The following is a 20992-nucleotide window of genomic DNA, read 5'->3' as shown; positions in this document are numbered from 1 at the left end:
TCCCGGTCACAGCCGTCATGGTTTCCCTGTGTCATTGACCTGATGTAGGCTTGTCCCAGTCACAGCAGTCATGGTTTCCCTGTGTCATTGACCTGATGTAAGCTTGTCCCAGTCACAGCAGTCATGGTTTCCCTGTGTCATTGACCTGATGTAAGCTTGTCCCAGTCACAGCAGTCATTGTTTCCCTGTGTCATTGACCTGATGTAGGCTTGTCCCGGTCACAGCAGTCATGGTCTCCCTGTGTCATTGACCTGATGTAGGCTTGTCCCAGTCACAGCAGTCATGGTTTCCCTGTGTCATTGACCTGATGTAAGCTTGTCCCAGTCACAGCAGTCATGGTTTCCCTGTGTCATTGACCTGATGTAGGCTTGTCCCGGTCACAGCAGTCATGGTCTCCCTGTGTCATTGACCTGATGTAGGCTTGTCCCAGTCACAGCCGTCATGGTCTCCCTGTGTCATTGACCTGATGTAGGCTTGTCCCGGTCACAGCAGTCATGGTCTCCCTGTGTCATTGACCTGATGTAGGCTTGTCCCTGTCACAGCAGTCATGGTGTCCCTGTGTCATTGACCTGATGTAGGCTTGTCCCGGTCACAGCAGTCATGGTGTCCCTGTGTCATTGACCTGATGTAAGCTTGTCCCAGTCACAGCAGTCATGGTTTCCCTGTGTCATTGACCTGATGTAGGCTTGTCCCGGTCACAGCAGTCATGGTCTCCCTGTGTCATTGACCTGATGTAGGCTTGTCCCGGTCACAGCAGTCATGGTTTCCCTGTGTCATTGACCTGATGTAGGCTTGTCCCGGTCACAGCAGTCATGGTCTCCCTGTGTCATTGACCTGATGTAGGCTTGTCCCGGTCACAGCAGTCATGGTTTCCCTGTGTCATTGACCTGATGTAGGCTTGTCCCGGTCACAGCAGTCATGGTTTCCCTGTGTCATTGACCTGATGTAGGCTTGTCCCGGTCACAGCAGTCATGGTCTCCCTGTGTCATTGACCTGATGTAGGCTTGTCCCGGTCACAGCAGTCATGGTTTCCCTGTGTCATTGACCTGATGTAGGCTTGTCCCGGTCACAGCAGTCATGGTCTCCCTGTGTCATTGACCTGATGTAGGCTTGTCCCAGTCACAGCAGTCATGGTTTCCCTGTGTCATTGACCTGATGTAGGCTTGTCCCGGTCACAGCCGTCATGGTCTCCCTGTGTCATTGACCTGATGTAGGCTTGTCCCGGTCACAGCTGTCATGGTTTCCCTGTGTCATTGACCTGATGTAGGCTTGTCCCGGTCACAGCAGTCATGGTCTCCCTGTGTCATTGACCTGATGTAGGCTTGTCCCGGTCACAGCAGTCATGGTCTCCCTGTGTCATTGACCTGATGTAGGCTTGTCCCAGTCACAGCAGTCATGGTTTCCCTGTGTCATTGACCTGATGTAGGCTTGTCCCGGTCACAGCCGTCATGGCAAAGGGGTAAGACGTAGTCCTCAGTGTGTATGTTTAATGAAGTCGTGACCCGATATGTATCCCTTGTCTTAATTATTTACAGCTTAATGTAAAGATTCTATTCCGTAGTGACGTTTCTACGCTGTACGGGTGATATATCTTTTTATGGTTATAGGAAGGAGTTATCTCACCGCCTGTGTGTCCTCGATGGGAGTGATCAGCGTTCACCTGCTGTGGGTTACGGTCACCGCCTCGGTTGGTTGTCTTGAGCTGTACACGTCCAGGGGAACGCACTACCAAGTCGGTCTGGATGTGGTGAGTCCCTTCTGTAGCTGGGATACCGTAATTTCACTGTTAAGGTAAACTTTACCCCCAATAAATGTAAGATTGGCCATCAACCAATATCACACAATGTGATGCTATGTATCAACCATTTAGTCTAAGACAACCTCACACGTACAATCTCACACAATGTGTTGCTATGTATCAACCATTTAGTCTAAGACAACCTCTTACCGGCCACTAGTCAGTTACAAATACTAAACACACTATTGGACGTGTGAAACAAGTACGTTCGCTGCTCACACGCCGGAATACTAAGCTGGTGCAATCTGTTTCACGACTCTAAGTGGTCAGCTTATGGCAGCGTGTATTTTTTCTATTGAAACCTTGTTCTTGCTGTTTAACGCCGCAGTCAGCAATATTCCAGCTATTTCCACCAACTGTGATCGGTTTAGGCAGGCGGTCTTCCGTCACGAGAGCTGAATATTTATTTTGTACGGCCATTGTGCAATAACATGTAAAACTCAACCTGTTCAATCTTAAAGGGAGAGGATACGGACCCAATATATTAACCTCGAGCGGAACCTTTACACACACGTACGCACGCTCGCACTCACAGTAATCGTGGAGGTATCAGTACGAAAACATTTCCTCTTTGGGACTGGCTATTTTTTCATTGGTTCTCCCTATCTGCTGGGAAATCGTGCCGTACAATTGCGACACATGTTCTGTATAACGTTGCAGTTATTTATGGTGATTTCTATGCATGACTTAAACATTGATCATCCGTGGGCCACAGGAATGCGTCCGTAAGGTCAGCTAAACCTTTGGTCTGGTGACCTTGACCCCTGTCCATTATCTGGTGACCTTAACCCCTGTCCATGATACGTTGAACTTTCGTATGTACTGTTAGGACACATCCTCTGAATGAGATTGGAATACTAGCACTGTGGTACATTGTGACATACATCTATCGATAATAAATCGCAGAACTGAAAGCTGTTTGGTTCTGTGCTGACAAGACTTGTGCACATCCAAGGTTGGGATTTCACACACCTTGTGTATTGCGATAGATTTGGCAAAACCCATTTTGCATCTTCGGTACTGTCAGTTAGGGTATAACTATCACATCGTACCATGGGGGAAACAGGATTAACATATGTCAGAATAGAATGTTGGTATTAAATCCCCAGATTCCTGAAGCTATACGATGTCTAGGAGTCAGTCTCAGACTCGGCGCTGTGTCCCCCCAGCAACATGAAGCTGGTAATAGATGAGTGTGCCTCAGACATTGATGGTCAGTCCCTTGTGGATCCTACTCTGCCTCGTGTCATCACCCCCAGACCATCTCAGACCTATCTTTGGTAGCAGTCCACTAAAAGAAGACTTTCGGGGCTTTGGCCCATTGCATTATTAAAGGTACTGGACTGGCGATGCAAGGACTATGAAGTGGATGGTTCGTCCGACATGGTCATTTGTGTCCATTGTTTAGTTTACATTTTAACGTCCTCCAGGACTGGTTGGTTAACTTCATTGGGGACATATTCAGATTCTCTGGCAGGGTCTTGAGACAGATCTCATCAAGAGGAACGGTAGAGGGCACCAGGTGTGCTACAGACTGGAGTACCTTACCGTCTGCAAGAAGTACCCGAATCATCAACTCTAACGAATCATCAGCTCCAACGAATCATCGTTTTGGAACACTTGACACCTTACACAGATTTTCGTGAAGAGTAGTTGTGAAATGAGTAATGCTTGCAAGTCGCTTTTTTTTAACCAACACTTTTAATTGCAATCAATGAGCATTTTAATAGCGAGAATCATTTACCATCTGTACCAAGTAATTAACTCCCGTTGGATGCCTCACTTGTCTCACATGGTGTATTTGTTGTTACATCTCTGGAAATGTTTTCGCATAAATGTTTAGAAGTAGGGAAACATTGGAAAACTTTACGCTGAAAAGATGCAAAACTTTGCAGAAGAAATCTTTACCGGAAGGTCGTTAATTACGTCATTAGCACGGGCGGGTGGGGGTTGGAGGGAGGAATTGTATGCCGATAGGACAATTCGTTAAAAACATGAAAAACGAGCGTGATGTATTTCGTAATATAACATTGATCCATCATGACGTCATTTCTGGAGACTGGAACATCACTCACTGATTGGCGCTACTTTAGGGAGGGTCGGGAGGTGTTCCCCTTGGATTTAACTTGGCAACGCAGACACGCGCATTGACCACAGACAGCGCCCAAAGTAGAAAGTATAATTATTTAGGTGCTTATGAAATAAAGTACCGACAATATCTTTCAGAAGAAAACAGTGTATGTAGATTCGTGTGGGGGTTGTGCTTTACTTTCTCTCACGTCTGTCTTCATAGGGCCAGCATTTCCAAGATGCCATACAGTCGTATTATGCCACGATGGCCGACCTTCACACCAAGTTACTTCCCTTTGTTGAAACCACAGGCGGGATGCGGGTGAGATTCAATCAGGAATGCAGAATGTATAAACACCCTATTGTTATCGATATGAAGTTAAGATAATCAGATCTATAAAATACGAGAAATATTTATCTAGTAGACCTATTTTACTGTAATATAGGCTACTTATGTAGACAATGAAATAGTCAGTAATATGAAAACATGTTTACTGTGTCAAGCCCTATCTTCCCTATTTGAATTCGGTGCCACAATATCATAACAATATGTGTTCAGCAAAGATGTCTGTTGTGCCTCAACAGAGATATACAGAGTTTCCTCCCCTTAACAATGCGATGTTAAAGCACTACGACTGACGTATATCATCAACTGTAGACCTGCGGCTTTTTTCAAGACGAAACCATATCTACCTTACCATAATTACAATTTCATTTTGATTTTCAATACTTTTCATAAATTAGCCCCCCGCTCTGAAAACCCTGCTAAATCCTATATCTCCTGTACTATGTAGATTATTAAACTCATCTGACCTATATCTCGTGTACTAAGTAGATTATTAAACTCTTCTGACCTATATCACCTGTACGATGTAGATTATTAAACTCATCTGACCTATATCTCGTGTACTAAGTAGATTATTAAACTCATCTGACATATATCTCCTGTACTATGTAGATTATTAAACTCATCTGACCTATATCTCGTGTACTAAGTAGATTATTAAACTCATCTGACCTATATCTCCTGTAATATGTACATTATTAAACTCATCTGACCTATATCTCGTGTACTAAGTAGATTATTAAACTCATCTGACCTATATCTCCTGTACTAAGTAGATTATTAAACTCATCTGACCTATATCTCGTGTACTATGTACATTATTAAACTCATCTGACCTATCTCCTGTACTATGTACATTATTAAACTCATCTGACCTATATCTCCTGTACTAAGTAGATTATTAAACTCATCTGACCTATATCTCCTGTACTATGTACATTATTAAACTCATCTGACCTATATCTCCTGTACGATGTAGATTATTAAACTCATCTGACCTATATCTCCTGTACTAAGTAAATTATTAAACTCATCTGACCTATATCTCCTGTACGATGTAGATTATTAAACTCATCTGACCTATATCTCCTGTACTATGTACATTATTAAACTCATCTGACCTATATCTCCTGTACGATGTAGATTATTAAACTCATCTGACCTATATCTCGTGTACTAAGTAGATTATTAAACTCATCTGACCTATATCTCCTGTACTATGTAGATTATTAAACTCATCTGACCTATATCTCCTGTACTAAGTAGATTATTAAACTCATCTGACCTATATCTCCTGTACGATGTAGATTATTAAACTCATCTGACCTATATCTCCTGTACGATGTAGATTATTAAACTCATCTGACCTATATCTCGTGTACTATGTACATTATTAAACTCATCTGACCTATATCTCCTGTACGATGTAGATTATTAAACTCATCTGACCTATATCTCGTGTACTAAGTAGATTATTAAACTCATCTGACCTATATCTCCTGTACTATGTAGATTATTAAACTCATCTGACCTATATCTCCTGTACTATGTACATTATTAAACTCATCTGACCTATATCTCCTGTACTAAGTAGATTATTAAACTCATCTGACCTATATCTCGTGTACTAAGTAGATTATTAAACTCATCTGACCTATATCTCCTGTACTATGTAGATTATTAAACTCATCTGACCTATATCTCGTGTACTAAGTAGATTATTAAACTCATCTGACCTATATCTCCTGTACTATGTAGATTATTAAACTCATCTGACCTATATCTCGTGTACTATGTACATTATTAAACTCATCTGACCTATATCTCCTGTACTAAGTAGATTATTAAACTCATCTGACCTATATCTCCTGTACTAAGTAGATTATTAAACTCATCTGACCTATATCTCCTGTACTAAGTAGATTATAAAACTCATCTGACCTATATCTCCTGTACTATGTACATTATTAAACTCATCTGACCTATATCTCCTGTACGATGTAGATTATTAAACTCATCTGACCTATATCTCCTGTACTAAGTAGATTATTAAACTCATCTGACCTATATCTCCTGTACTAAGTAGATTATTAAACTCATCTGACCTATATCTCCTGTACTATGTACATTATCAAACTCATCTGACCTATATCTCTTGTACTAAGTAGATTATTAAACTCATCTGACCTATATCTCCTGTGCTAAGTAGATTATTAAACTCATCTGACCTATATCTCCTGTACTATGTACATTATTAAACTCATCTGACCTATATTTCGTGTACTAAGTAGATTATTAAACTCATCTAGCCTATATCTCCTGTACGATGTAGATTATTAAACTCATCTGACCTATATCTCCTGTACTAAGTAGATTATTAAACTCATCTGACCTATATCTCCTGTACTAAGTAGATTATTAAACTCATCTGACCTATATCTCCTGTACTATGTACATTATTAAACTCATCTGACCTATATCTCGTGTACTAAGTAGATTATTAAACTCATCTGACCTATATCTCCTGTACGATGTAGATTATTAAACTCATCTGACCTATATCTCCTGTACTATGTACATTATTAAAGTCATCTGACCTATATCTCCTGTACTATGTAGATTATTAAACTCATCTGACCTATATCTCGTGTACTAAGTAGATTATTAAACTCATCTGACCTATATTTCCTGTACGATGTAGATTATTAAACTCATCTGACCTATATCTCCTGTACGATGTAGATTATTAAACTCATCTGACCTATATCTCCTGTACTAAGTAGATTATTAAAATCATCTGACATATATCTCCTGTACGATGTAGATTATTAAACTCATCTGACCTATATCTCCTGTACGATGTTGATTATTAAACTCATCTGACCTATATCTCCTGTACGATGTAGATTATTAAACTCATCTGACCTATATCTCCTGTACTAAGTAGATTATTAAACTCATCTGACCTATATCTCCTGTACTAAGTAGATTATTAAACTCATCTGACCTATATCTCTTGTACTATGTACATTATTAAACTCATCTGACCTATATCTCCTGTACTATGTAGATTATTAAACTCATCTGACCTATATCTCCTGTACGATGTAGATTATTAAACTCATCTGACCTATATCTCCTGTACGATGTAGATTATTAAACTCATCTGACCTATATCTCCTGTACTAAGTAGATTATTAAAATCATCTGACATATATCTCCTGTACGATGTAGATTATTAAACTCATCTGACCTATATCTCCTGTACGATGTTGATTATTAAACTCATCTGACCTATATCTCCTGTACGATGTTGATTATTAAACTCATCTGACCTATATCTCCTGTACTATGTACATTATTAAACTCATCTGACCTATATCTCGTGTACTAAGTAGATTATTAAACTCATCTGACCTATATCTCCTGTACTAAGTAGATTATTAAACTCATCTGACCTATATCTCCTGTACTAAGTAGATTATTAAACTCATCTGACCTATATCTCCTGTACTATGTACATTATTAAACTCATCTGACCTATATCTCGTGTACTAAGTAGATTATTAAACTCATCTGACCTATATCTCCTGTACTAAGTAGATTATTAAACTCATCTGACCTATATCTCCTGTACTATGTACATTATTAAACTCATCTGACCTATATCTCGTGTACTAAGTAGATTATTAAACTCATCTGACCTATATCTCCTGTACGATGTAGATTATTAAACTCATCTGACCTATATCTCCTGTACTAAGTAGATTATTAAACTCATCTGACCTATATCTCCTGTACTAAGTAGATTATTAAACTCATCTGACCTATATCTACTGTACTATGTACATTATTAAACTCATCTGACCTATATCTCGTGTACTAAGTAGATTATTAAACTCATCTGACCTATATCTCCTGTACTATGTAGATTATTAAACTCATCTGACCTATATCTCCTGTACGATGTAGATTATTAAACTGATCTGACCTATATCTCCTGTACTATGTACATTATTAAACTCATCTGACCTATATCTCCTGTACGATGTAGATTATTAAACTCATCTGACCTATATCTCGTGTACTAAGTAGATTATTAAACTCATCTGACCTATATCTCCTGTACGATGTAGATTATTAAACTCATCTGACCTATATCTCCTGTACGATGTAGATTATTAAACTCATCTGACCTATATCTCGTGTACTAAGTAGATTATTAAACTCATCTGACATATATCTCCTGTACTATGTAGATTATTAAACTCATCTGACCTATATCTCCTGTACTATGTAGATTATTAAACTCATCTGACCTATATCTCCTGTACGATGTAGATTATTAAACTCATCTGACCTATATCTCGTGTACTAAGTAGATTATTAAACTCATCTGACCTATATCTCGTGTACTAAGTACATTATTAAACTCATCTGACCTATATCTCCTGTACTATGTACATTATTAAACTCATCTGACCTATATCTCCTGTAATAAGTAGATTATTAAACTCATCTGACCTATATCTCCTGTACGATGTAGATTATTAAACTCATCTGACCTATATCTCCTGTACTAAGTAGATTATTAAACTCATCTGACCTATATCTCGTGTACTATGTACATTATTAAACTCATCTGACCTATATCTCCTGTACTATGTAGATTATTAAACTCATCTGACCTATATCTCCTGTACGATGTAGATTATTAAACTCATCTGATAATCGGTTTGTCCTATTTCCATCTCCAGATCTATGAAACATATTTGAAAATGGCTGAAACATACTTCCCTCAGTATGTAGATGAGCTTCGTGGAATCGCCGTGGGGGCCAAACTTCCCTTTAAACAGGTTCGTGCAGTAATTGGTGACTTCAAATTTATTTCAGTCGCATTTTTTGTATCAATTCTCTAATATATCTTAGTCCTAGTCTCACGAGGTGCTCCTCAATATGTTCACACAATGACACTATGTTGTTAGGGGTTCAGTTATATTATAATTATAATTATGATTCATTCATCCATGGTGACTTGATATTTCGAGATTGGAACACAATTTGATGGTTTCGTAATCTGATCGACACTACCCCCTCAATTCCTAAGATAAGTTGCAAATTGTGTTGCAAAAATGATTGGGAGACACTGAATCGTCTATCGTGCTAATTCCATGGGGTTCCAACGGTGCAACTCAGCAGAGCCGGATTACCTGTGGGGAAGTATTTGAAGAATGTAACAGCATAGTTGTCAGAAACAGGATGTCGGTGTAAAATGAATTGAAACCATATTCATATTGTCCAAACCCGTTTTGATGAAACATTATCAGACAATTGTTCTGTTGGACAGAAATTTTGTTTGCTACTGGAATGAAGACATGATACTGTGTCGGGCTGATGCTTAGCGGGTTTAATTGTTTAATTTTCGTAGGTTTTCACAAATCACATATGGGACGAGTTATCTACCCTGATTGGCGTTAAACAGGAGAAGTCGTGTACAGATGTGTACGTGAATGACGTCGGGGATGAAAAGCCAGCCGAGTTGACGGGGAAGCCACAGGTAAGTATCCTGACCAAGACTGCTTTCAACCAAGGTTACAGGTACAGTGAAGAGAGCTCCATAAAGAGTTATCTCCCTTACATCGTTAACACGTTATAGTACAGGGGTCTACCTTTGAATATAGTATGTAAATCTAGTATATAACAGCCATATAATAATAGTCATTCGTGTACTGTTCTGCCACATTTACGTCAAGAGGTAACAAATGTACATCACTAATGTAGTTTGGCTTGGGGCACAATGAAGATGGGAGTCCCAGAGCCAAGACCCGGGCCTACATCCTACACGCCATCATCGTCGACAACGTCACGGAGACGGTGGAGGAGAACTTCACGTCGTTCACGTATCCTGGTACGACCACCCTGCAGGACATACCAATACCCGAGTGAATACATCCATTACTTCTTTTATACACCTGTAAAATATTTCGGAGAGATCGTGTTCACATTTATAGCAACATAGCCATCGGAAACAGCTTTGTGGAGTGCTGGTTAAAGGAGGAATTAATGACCTTACTACCCCTCTGATTGATCATTGTTGTTGTCAGGTGAGCTATCTGGAGATGCTTACGGGTTCAACATGCACGGAGTCGTGCTCACCATGAACGCCGTGTTACCGGTGGTAGTTGGTATTGGTGCTGTTCGTAAGTATGCATGGACCTATATATTTAACATATAAACCGTTACTCCAGGCCGGCATTACTCAAGATGGTTCTGCCCCTAACGTATGAAACGCGGAAACTCGTAATACAAGTCATCACACTGCTACGTGGTATTGTCTCTTACATGATATCATTATCAAAGTGAAAGGGCAAAAGCCCTCTGTGGCCACAACCCACGGAGGGAGAAATTGGTTCGAGAACGTTCGAACGGCGTGGTTTTCATGTTGGAGTTGTGCGTTGATGAAATCGATTCTTTCAATGCGCTTTTTCGCATAGTCGGCTTGCGCGGCTTGTAATTTCTCCACGGACACATCTTGCCGTTTCCCGTTCCGCTGCGATTTTGGCCGCGTTGGACGTTCGTAATCGGGGAAAAAGGTAATTGCTGCTGGAAAAGGCCAGGGCGTTGATGATATCCCTGACGACCATGATCGCGATCGTGGCCATCTTTATATGTACGTTATTATTTTTTTATTTCAATATATTTTCCGGAATGATGCCTTGCCTGACGAGCATCGCTTTGGTGGCCATAGCCAGTCCCAAGTCGAACACGAGCATGCCCATGTCTTGCAGGTTGAAATGAAGTTTGGGTGCCGGTTGTTTGGTGATGATTTTGCTCAATCGATCGTAGCCTATGGTCAGCCCGCTGATCACGGCGGCGTAATACATGTCGTTGACGAACGTTTTTTCCGTCGGGGTTAGACATGGTGTGTATATATAAATTTATTTCTATGAGATCATCTCTCCACTCGTTACTCGTTTTACCACCCCATTCTTTCAACTTCTTGCTGGCTTCTACGAGGGGCATGTTTGGAATGATAGGAATACCCAAACTGGGATTCACACCTGGCAAACGCCAATCCGTGTTCGGATCGATTTTGGAATGTTCGTCGCGTTCCACGCCTTGTCCTGCGGAATCAGGGTGTTGATTTCTTTCAGGATGCGTCTGGTTTGGTAGTACATGTTGAAATAGAACACGGACCGACTCAGCGCATCACGACGAGTGTTGTTCAAGGTCACGTCGCAGCCGGTCGTCGCACACCACATGGATAAATTGAATTGATTCTGACAGAATTGAATCGGGTTGTTAAACCATGCGTGGACTGTCTTGACGTTCGTGACCGAAAGCCTATACTTTTCAAATCCATCGATAAATCGAGCTCGAAAGTGGGAACCCTCCTTCGCATCCACCACAATTTCCATGTGCGTGAGATTGGTAGCACTTAAATTATCACTTTAAGGATAGATCACTCCAGGCTGGTACTTGGGTGAAGCCATATTGAATTATTATAATTACGTATATATATTTTTTTCAATATGTACGTCAATCACGAATGGCGAACCTGTTCTGCTGCTGCAAGCGATCGATAACACTTCCGGGGAACTTGAAGTCGAGCTGTGCGATCTCACCTACTACCCGCGATGGTTGAATATCAGCGCTAAGAGAAACAACAACAAGCTGTTTATCGATAAGAGCCGCCACCTGTTGACCGACGGTAATTATCACGTGTGTATGCTGGACGACGAAATTTTTTAAACCCGTCGGAGCCAGTCTTAAACTCAACGAGTCAGATTCAAGTTGACAAACGGAGACCAACCAATCAACCTGGGTCGACCCTTGGCGAGAACACTGGGGCTGGCGACTTACGAGATACCACCTCGGGACATCACTACGGGCTCGAAATTGCCGAGCCTCGACCCCTACCGGGAACTGTGCATTCATCTCAATCAGCTGCGCACGACAGACAACGTTCAAGGCGAACGACCTTCCACGCTGCTGATAGCCATGCCGGTGAAAGCAGAAAAGTATAACGACGGCAGAACTGAATCGTTTTCGACCTTGCAGTACAAGAAATTAACGCGAGGCAACATCACGGAATTGAAACTATCAGTTTTAGATATAAAATATAAACCCGTTCATATAGGATACCAGAGCGTGACGCTGAACATCAAACAACGATGCACATCAAACAAGCTTCTTCGGGTCCGGGAAAGACCATGCGACCGAGAAAATGCGGCAACCTAGTGATCTCCGACCGTGGGGACACACATGGCTTCGACGAGCCCGGCGTAGACGGCAGACTGTACACCTTGCAAATCAAAACCAACATTTACAAACACGTCAAAGTGAGCGGCGGATCTGGTGGTAACCTAGGAGATTTAGACGATGTCAAGACCAGAGGTCTCTTAAATAAAACGCAGTACAATCTCGTTCGCAACGCCAATAACATATGGGTGATGGTTCCAGCCTTCGGCGGCAAACTCTTTGACCTGGACGATGTTGAGAAGACGGCCGCCGCTCGAAACACGCCGTACACACCCGTCTTTACCTACGACAACCGATGGATGTTTGTGCCCTCTCGAATCTGCTGGAATCTCAACATTGCGCTAGACTCTCCCCACCTGTTCACGGAAAACAAAGACCACCACCTCACGAAAGTCGTGAACAACGGTACGCTGATCGTGGCTTACGTCCCGGCGCAAAGACGCAGCGTCATCGTCAGCACGCTGTCGCAACCCATAGCTCACATCCTATCGAGTAAACCCGGGACGTCAAACGCAACGTTGCAGTTAGTGTCAGAATTCAACAGCGTGGTCGACATCCTGCAAAATCTGCTGGCGCAATCATCCAAGTCTACATCGGCAAACCACGGTTTGGTAACGTCAAAATCGTCAAAGGCATCAAACTCCAGTGGACCCAACAACACCATTACCTAGTTTGCTCCATTTACATACGGGTGGGCGTGGATGCCTTCACCAGTCAGCAGGGAGTCAACGTCACCGTGGAAAACACGATATCGCTCACGAAAATTTTCTTTCGCGATTACATAGAGCCGAAAAATTATCCGAAAACCAATTAAAATTTCTTCTCTAATATAAACCATGACAAACGTGACTCTGCAATCCACCATCCACCGAGATCGGAGGACGCGAGGATTCAACGAACCCGGTACGGAAAATGCCCTGTACATCCTGCACTTACAAACCAAGATGTACCAACGTCGAGAAGTTATCGTCGAATTGAACTGGATCATCAATATCGTCCTGACCTACCCCTATCTCATCATGGATCAGGATCATAATATCCTCGAACTAAAAAACAATGGGATTGTACTGAGAAGTTTTATTCTGTTTCATTAAAAGGGAATGTACGCATCACCATTACCAGATCAAACCGGTTATATGCCAGTCCCTCACTCGGAAGACAAAACGAAATGGCTCTATTTAAAACTATATAGTGAAGTCCCAGACTCTTGGATCACTGCGATACCAGGTTCTACCCTTATTATCGACGTCGTTCTTGGAAATGCCTCCGGACAACAGTTGGGACTTCTGCCCGGGTTAAACATACTCTGGCATGATCGCCATAAAAATCAACGCTGTCATATTTATGTACAACTAGAAACAGCTTCCACCACAAGCCTCGAGGGAGTCGAGGTTTTTATTGGAGATGAAATTTTACTCAACCAGATTTATGCACCCGAACACGTGCACCTCATCAACTTAAAGTATACTCATCAACGATTGACGGAGGACCAATTAAATATTATTTCGTAAACTATATATATAGTGCAAGATGGGATTGTATCCGGCCATGGACGACGTGGCTCAAACGCTCAAAACCGTGGATTGATTTCATTTGCGACGGATCAGCGACATCAAACGCCAACTGGAACGAGAACGCGACGTGCGACTCAGATTGCACAAAAAGTACCATCAGGCCGCCAATGCCATCGACGGCATGGACACATCTCTCGAGGTCGCTGGCTATCGTGGCAGCACCCGTCGTCCTCGGGTTAGAAGTAGCCGCCGGGGTATCGGGACTGGCGGGAATAGCTCTTAAACTCGTTTCACGTCGGTTGCAACGGAAGGCCTTAAAACACGACAAAGAAGTGTTCCGCCTGATTTTAACCGAAGTCGCCAGATTCCAACCAAGACTCGGAAAACCGCCAACTTCAGCGAAGAAGAGAAAAAACAGCTCATAGAACAAGGCCGACAACAAATCATTCAAGCCTTCCTGACCAAGAACAAAGACCTCGTAAAAGATTCACGTTAAACTGCTTTGTAGATGTCATTATAACCTAGCCGAGATACTAGTTTTAGTCCAAAATACTTAAAACAAAGCAAAAAAATGTTCTGTCTGGGATTCGAACGCTAAAACTCAGGGTCTGAAGTCCGGCACGTTCCCGTCAGATCAGCAGTCTCACTCTGTCAGGGATGGTGCATTCAAGCTATATATAGCTCATACGCTTTGCGAGCTTATGTGACCCGATTCTAAATTAGCTCCTCGACTAATGTGGCTTAGCATTCTTCAAACTACCTACGGGCATCGTGTTCGTATTTTATGAGACCTTGATTCGAGGTGAAAACGCCACCAAAGGTGCACGAAGTATTGAAGTGGAAGTGGAATGACGGGTTTCAGACATCCTTTGTGCTACTATAGACTGATACCGGTTAATGAGGATTATGCAATCTCAGGATTGACCTGTTAAACCGAGCACTCGGCTATAAGGTCCTCTTTGGCTCAGTCAAACGACTGCTGGGTACGATCAAGGTACAGAGTTGCGCATCTCTGTCACCGAGGTTCGAAGCGTACCGTTCGGAAAAAAACCAAAACAGGGAGCTTTCGGGGACAGCGCAGTCGACCACAACCCCACGGGAGAAATACCAGCGCACCACAAACATCATCAGACTAGGGACCAGGCGGGTCTCTGTTCAAAACACCAATTTCTCCCTCCGTGGGTTGTGGCCACAGAGGGCTTTTGCTATTTTCTTTTTGAACTTGCACATCAAAAGATGGTTCTCGATATTTTTTTAAGGGGGGCTGGGAGGCTTAATTCCCACAAATAAGCCTCTAAGCCACATCTGCGGTAGTACCCCCCCTCTGTTACTACTCCCGGCGACAGCCCTGTAATCACGAGGGGGCGTTTGGCAGTAGTTGTTCGTGCAAGGAGACACCACACGTAATATTTATAGTGAGCGATGAAGTAATGCTGATGGATGTCAATTGTATCAAGATGTAATACAAAGTGTGATATCAAATTGTTTCAATGTATTCAATGCAATCCTTCAGACAAAGTCAACTGTCTTGTCTAAGTCTCGCCAAGGCCGCCATGTATTTGTAACGCAATGACAAGTAATCAGTGTGCAATTTGTGTACAAATGAAATATGATTCAGCTCGAGATTTCGTTCTCCGGGCAACCTTTGCAATGAGGAGTCAAGCGGAGTTAGAGACACTGCTGCTGAGTGAGGGTACAGGTGTGGGGTACGGCTACAAGTGAGTACAGTCTGTATGTGGTGCTGCTAGGGGTCGGGGCTGCTGAGCGAGGGTACGGGTGTGGGGTACGGCTACAAGTGAGTACAGTCTGTATGTGGTGCTGCTAGGGGCCGGGGCTGCTGAGCGAGGGTACGGGTGTGGGGTACGGCTACAAGTGAGTACAGTCTGTATGTGGTGCTGCTAGGGGCCGGGGCTGCTGAGCGAGGATACGGGTGTGGGGTACGGCTACAAGAGAGTACAGTCTGTATGTGGTGCTGCTAGGGGCCGGGGCTGCTGAGCGAGGGTACGGGTGTGGGGTACGGCTACAAGTGAGTACAGTCTGTATGTGGTGCTGTTTTGGGCCGGGGCTGCTGAGCGAGGGTACGGGTGTGGGGTACGGCTACAAGTGAGTACAGTCTGTATGTGGTGCTGTTTTGGGCCGGGGCTGCTGAGCGAGGGTACGGGTGTGGGGTACGGCTACAAGTGAGTACAGTCTGTATGTGGTGCTGCTAGGGGCCGGGGCTGCTGAGCGAGGGTACAGGTGTGGGGTACGGCTACAAGTGAGTACAGTCTGTATGTGGTGCTGCTAGGGGCCGGGGCTGCTGAGCGAGGGTACGGGTGTGGGGTACGGCTACAAGTGAGTACAGTCTGTATGTGGTGCTGTTTACAGTCTGTATGTGGTGCTGTTTTTTGGGCCGGGGCTGCTGAGCGAGGGTACGGGTGTGGGGTACGGCTACAAGTGAGTACAGTCTGTATGTGGTGCTGTTTTGGGCCGGGGCTGCTGAGCGAAGGTACGGGTGTGGGGTACGGCTACAAGTGAGTACAGTCTGCATGTGGTGCTGTTTGAGACCAGGGCTGCTGAGCGAGGGTACGGGTGTGGGGTACGGCTACAAGAGAGTGCAGTCTGTTTTGTGGCTGTCCTGATAATCCTGGATTATACAACTTACTGCCACCAGATTGAGCTCAATACTTACCTTTTCCCAAATCAAACTTCCAGTTCCTGTTCGTGTCAGAATCAATTGAAATAATTAGTGATATATGCTTCCCTGTATATATTCATATATTTGTCTATTTATATATCTTGTTCTGTAGTTCAAATGCAATTCAATGTAATTCATCCATAGGAAGGAGGAAAGAAGTGAGAAAGGTTTCTGTATCCAGATTATAAATTACCGTAGATACCCTTAGATACTGACCCCAGTACCCTGCTTGTGTGTAACAGCCTGAACTACGCCAACACTCAAGACGATGTCCGGACACTGGTCAGCTATGAAGTGGCCCCCCTGGACAACCAGCCCCGAGCCCTTGTCAGCAAGTACACTGTTGGGTGTGACGGCGACAACACCAACACCACCGGTCCATACTTTCACTTCAACTTGTACGTATCTGTACTCATCAAGTCGGTCATCTGAGTGTTATAACTTCTGTATCCAAGGCTTATAATGCTGGCATGGGAAACCCTACCAAATGTTTTATAACTTCTGTATCCAAGGCTTATAATGCTGGCATGGGAAACCCTACCAAATGTTTTATAACTTCTGTATCCAAGGCTTATAATGCTGGCGTGGGAAACCCTACCAAATGTTTTATAACTTCTGTATCCAAGGCTTATAATGCTGGCATGGGAAACCCTACCAAATGTTTTATAACTTCTGTATCCAAGGCTTATAATGCTGGCATGGGAAACCCTACCAAATGTTTTATAACTTCTGTATCCAAGGCTTATAATGCTGGTATGGGAAACCCTACCAAATGTTTTATAACTTCTGTATCCAAGGCTTATAATGCTGGTATGGGAAACCCTACCAAATGTTTTATAACTTCTGTATCCAAGGCTTATAATGCTGGCATGGGAAACCCTACCACATGTTTTATAACTTCTGTATCCAAGGCTTATAATGCTGGCATGGGAAACCCTACCAAATGTTTTATAACTTCTGTATCCAAGGCTTATAATGCTGGCATGGGAAACCCTACCAAATGTTTTATAACTTCTGTATCCAAGGCTTATAATGCTGGTATGGGAAACCCTACCAAATGTTTTATAACTTCTGTATCCAAGGCTTATAATGCTGGCATGGGAAACCCTACCAAATGTTTTATAACTTCTGTATCCAAGGCTTATAATGCTGGTATGGGAAACCCTACCAAATATTTTATACATGCGCCTGTCGTAGGAGCCTGGCGAACACCTGGCGAACACCTGGCGAACACAAGCAGTTTACGTATTTGTTGAACGTGTTTCTGTCCACGGGTGATTGCCTCGCCCAGTCGTCTTTGGCTGGGCAGAGTTGTGTCCGTTAGACACGTTCGAAGTTTAGGATTGTGAGTTTGAATCCCCGTTCGCTCTGATTACGTTTCTTGGTTTGTCAGCACGAAGGTTTTACCAAACTTTACTCACTCACTCTTCTATATATGCAAGTAGAGTTTATAATATAGGCACAACCACACGAATGTTGTACAAGGCGAGTTTATAATGCAGGTCCTACCACACGGATGTTGTACAAGGCGAGTTAATAATGCAGGTACAACCACACGAATGATGTACAAATCGAGTTTATAATGCAGGTACAACCACACGAATGTTGTACAAGTCGAGTTTATAATGCAGGTCCAACCACACGAATGTTGTACAAGTCGAGTTTATAATGCTGGTACAACCACACGAATGTTGTACAAGTCGAGTTTATAATGCAGGTCCAACCACACGAATGTTGTACAAGGCGAGTTTATAATGCTGGTACAACCACACGAATGTTGTACAAGTCGAGTGTATAATACAGGTACAACTACACTGATGTTGTGCAAGTCGAGTTTATAATGCAGGTACAACCACACGAATGTTGTACAAGTCGAGTTTATAATGCAGGTACAACCACACGCATGTTGTACAAGTCGAGTGTATAATACAGGTACAACTACACTGATGTTGTGCAAGTCGAGTTTATAATGCAGGTACAACCACACGAATGTTGTACAAGTTGAGTTTATAATGCAGGTACAACCACACTTATGTTGTACAAGTCGAGTTTATAATGCAGGTCCAACCACACGAATGTTACACAAGTCGAGTTTATAATGCAGGTACAACCACACGAATGTTGTACAAGTCGAGTTTATAATGCAGGTACAACCACACGAATGTTACACAAGTCGAGTTAATAATGCATGCAGGTACAACCACACGAATGTTGCACAAGTCGAGTTTATAATGCAGGTACAACCACACTTATGTTACACAAGTCGAGTTTATAATATAGGTACAACCACACGAATGTTGTACAAGTCGAGTTTATAATGCAGGTACAACCACACGAATGTTGTACAAGTCGAGTATATAATACAGGTACAACTACACTGATGTTGTGCAAGTCGAGTTTATAATGCAGGTACAACCACACGAATGTTGTACAAGTTGAGTTTATAATGCAGGTACAACCACACGAATGTTACACAAGTCGAGTTTATAATGCAGGTACAACCACACGAATGTTGTACAAGTTGAGTTTAAAATGCAGGTACAACCACACGAATGTTACACAAGTCGAGTTTATAATGCAGGTACAACCACACTTATGTTACACAAGTCGAGTTTATAATGCAGGTCCAACCACACTTATGTTACACAAGTAGAGTTTATAATACAGGTACAACCACACGAATGTTGTACAAGTTGAGTTTATAATGCAGGTACAACCACACGAATGTTGCTCAAATGACGTCAGAGTTGACAAGCTCCTACCACCGCCAGGCTCGTGTAGCCCAGTTACCGGAGGTTAGGTACATACATGACGCCCTCCACGTCCTGGGCGACACTCACGACACCGACTACCCCATCTACAGGACAGCCACGCCCCCCGATGAGTACTCCACTCTGACCACGGGTGAGGATGACCTTGAAACGTAAACCTTTGTTTGTGGAGATCGCGATCCGATGTTCGAGTGCAGACAGACTGCGACACATGACCAGAAAGTCGGATCGCACAGTCGTGTTAAGTGGCATATTTGTAAGTCATGGAAAATACGATGATCTCTAAAATATTAGCGTCGAATAATGATACTTTGTAAGTTCGAGAAGAGAAGCTGCCGTGTAAAACGTGCCCTGAATGTCACGTATGTAGCCGACCCACATCCGGGGAACCAGCGTCTAGTCACTAGAGTAACTACGGAGAAGGATATGGCTGCAGATTAAATTTTATTTACCACTAATTCAAACCGCGATTTCAGTTGAGTATTAGGTCGATATTTTAATGCAGTTTCATAACTTTGAAGCTTTGAGACCGAGAGTGAAAAAATATCGTGCATCAATGTACGACATATCCAGATTCGTGAAGACCCTGGCTAGAATTGGTCTTCTGCAAACCGTGCTTGTCGCAAGAGTCGACTAACAGAATCGGGTGCTCAGGCTCGCTGACTTGGTTGACGTTGTATCTAAACTGAGTAGACCCATGCTATTGCTGTTGATCACTGGATTGTCTGGTCCGGACTCAATTATTGACAAACCACCGCCATACAGTTGGAATATTGCTGAGTGCGATGTTAAACAACAAACAAACAAAACAGAGAGTATAATGTTTCATGTTAATTTGATTATTTAATTTCAGCTGTCTTCAACCTAATGCTCTGCCGTCTGTATGTCTATGTGGACAACCCCTTTACTGGAAGTGGGCCTTTCATGACCTTGACCCTTCCAGCAGGACCCCAATGTCAGTGACTTTCGTAATACATTGTATATGTCAAATATCGGAGAAAAATTCACTAAATATATTTTTGAAATGTGTTCTTGTCCTTATTTAACTCCAACTGGTTCAGCAACAATAGCCTGTCAAGAAAAGAGTTCAGTTAAGCCTTGGTGCACTGGCAAGTTTTATATCGACATCTCGGCTTGATAGGCCGTCTTGACAGATATTGGCAATCTTGACAAGTATTGGCAGTCTTGACATATCTTGACAACACTGTGTATGGGTTTGAATGAGCACTTTCTCCACCCTGGACCGTCATTTATCCGCTTCATTCTCCCCGACAGCGTGGAGACGTTGTTGGTGGAGGTGTATATGTACGACATCTACCAAGACGACCTGCTCTACTCCGTCTTCTCCGCAAACACACAGATCTTACAAGTTTTCTCAGCTCTGGTTCATATGTTCTTTCCAGGGTTTGTATGTGGCTTCCCATTAGGCTATATGATAACAATATCCCTTCGACCACGATGGAAGTAGGCAGCTAAGTCATTAGGGGCCTTTTGGGTTATGTGTTTAGGATATGTTGGAAACATGGCTGAAACTGAATTTACGTGGGATGAGAA

The 20992-nt window shown here is 42.8% G+C and overlaps 2 protein-coding genes across 2 annotated transcripts in view; one reads left to right on the top strand and one right to left on the bottom strand.

Moving 5' to 3' along the window:
* The window catches only part of LOC124280502, a 33861-nt gene extending 32124 nt beyond the window's left edge, over positions 1–1737 (bottom strand). The window contains exon 1 of the mRNA XM_046716441.1: positions 1624–1737. The gene's annotated coding sequence lies outside the window, so the exon portion shown is untranslated. The remainder of the gene's footprint in view (positions 1–1623) is intronic.
* LOC124280500 lies at positions 1618–20463 on the top strand. Its single transcript, XM_046716439.1, has 10 exons — positions 1618–1747; positions 4092–4190; positions 8972–9070; positions 9643–9771; positions 9996–10122; positions 10319–10414; positions 15609–15708; positions 16910–17065; positions 19378–19571; positions 20292–20463. Exons 1-10 carry the CDS (start codon positions 1640–1642, stop codon positions 20399–20401), a joined length of 1218 nt encoding a protein of 405 aa, XP_046572395.1. The 5' UTR covers positions 1618–1639; the 3' UTR covers positions 20402–20463.
* The last annotated feature ends 529 nt before the right edge of the window (positions 20464–20992 follow it).

This window comes from Haliotis rubra, unplaced genomic scaffold (assembly GCF_003918875.1).
Source record: "Haliotis rubra isolate DU_JTF1 unplaced genomic scaffold, ASM391887v1 Scf269, whole genome shotgun sequence".
In the NCBI taxonomy this organism is placed as follows: Eukaryota; Metazoa; Mollusca; class Gastropoda; order Lepetellida; family Haliotidae; genus Haliotis; species Haliotis rubra.
Note: the sequence above shows the minus strand (reverse complement) of the source record. Positions and strands in the feature narration are given on the sequence as shown.

What these genes read in the sequence shown, in the direction of transcription:
- LOC124280500 (XM_046716439.1), top strand. Translation starts at nt 1,640, where the DNA reads ATGGGAGTGATCAGCGTTCACCTGCTGTGGGTTACGGTCACCGCCTCG. An exon ending in AGTTGACGGGGAAGCCACAG is followed by an intron (nt 9,772 to 9,995) that starts GTAAGTATCCTG and finishes TCACTAATGTAG; the next exon opens with TTTGGCTTGGGGCACAATGA. An exon ending in GTACTCCACTCTGACCACGG is followed by an intron (nt 19,572 to 20,291) that starts GTGAGGATGACC and finishes ATTTAATTTCAG; the next exon opens with CTGTCTTCAACCTAATGCTC.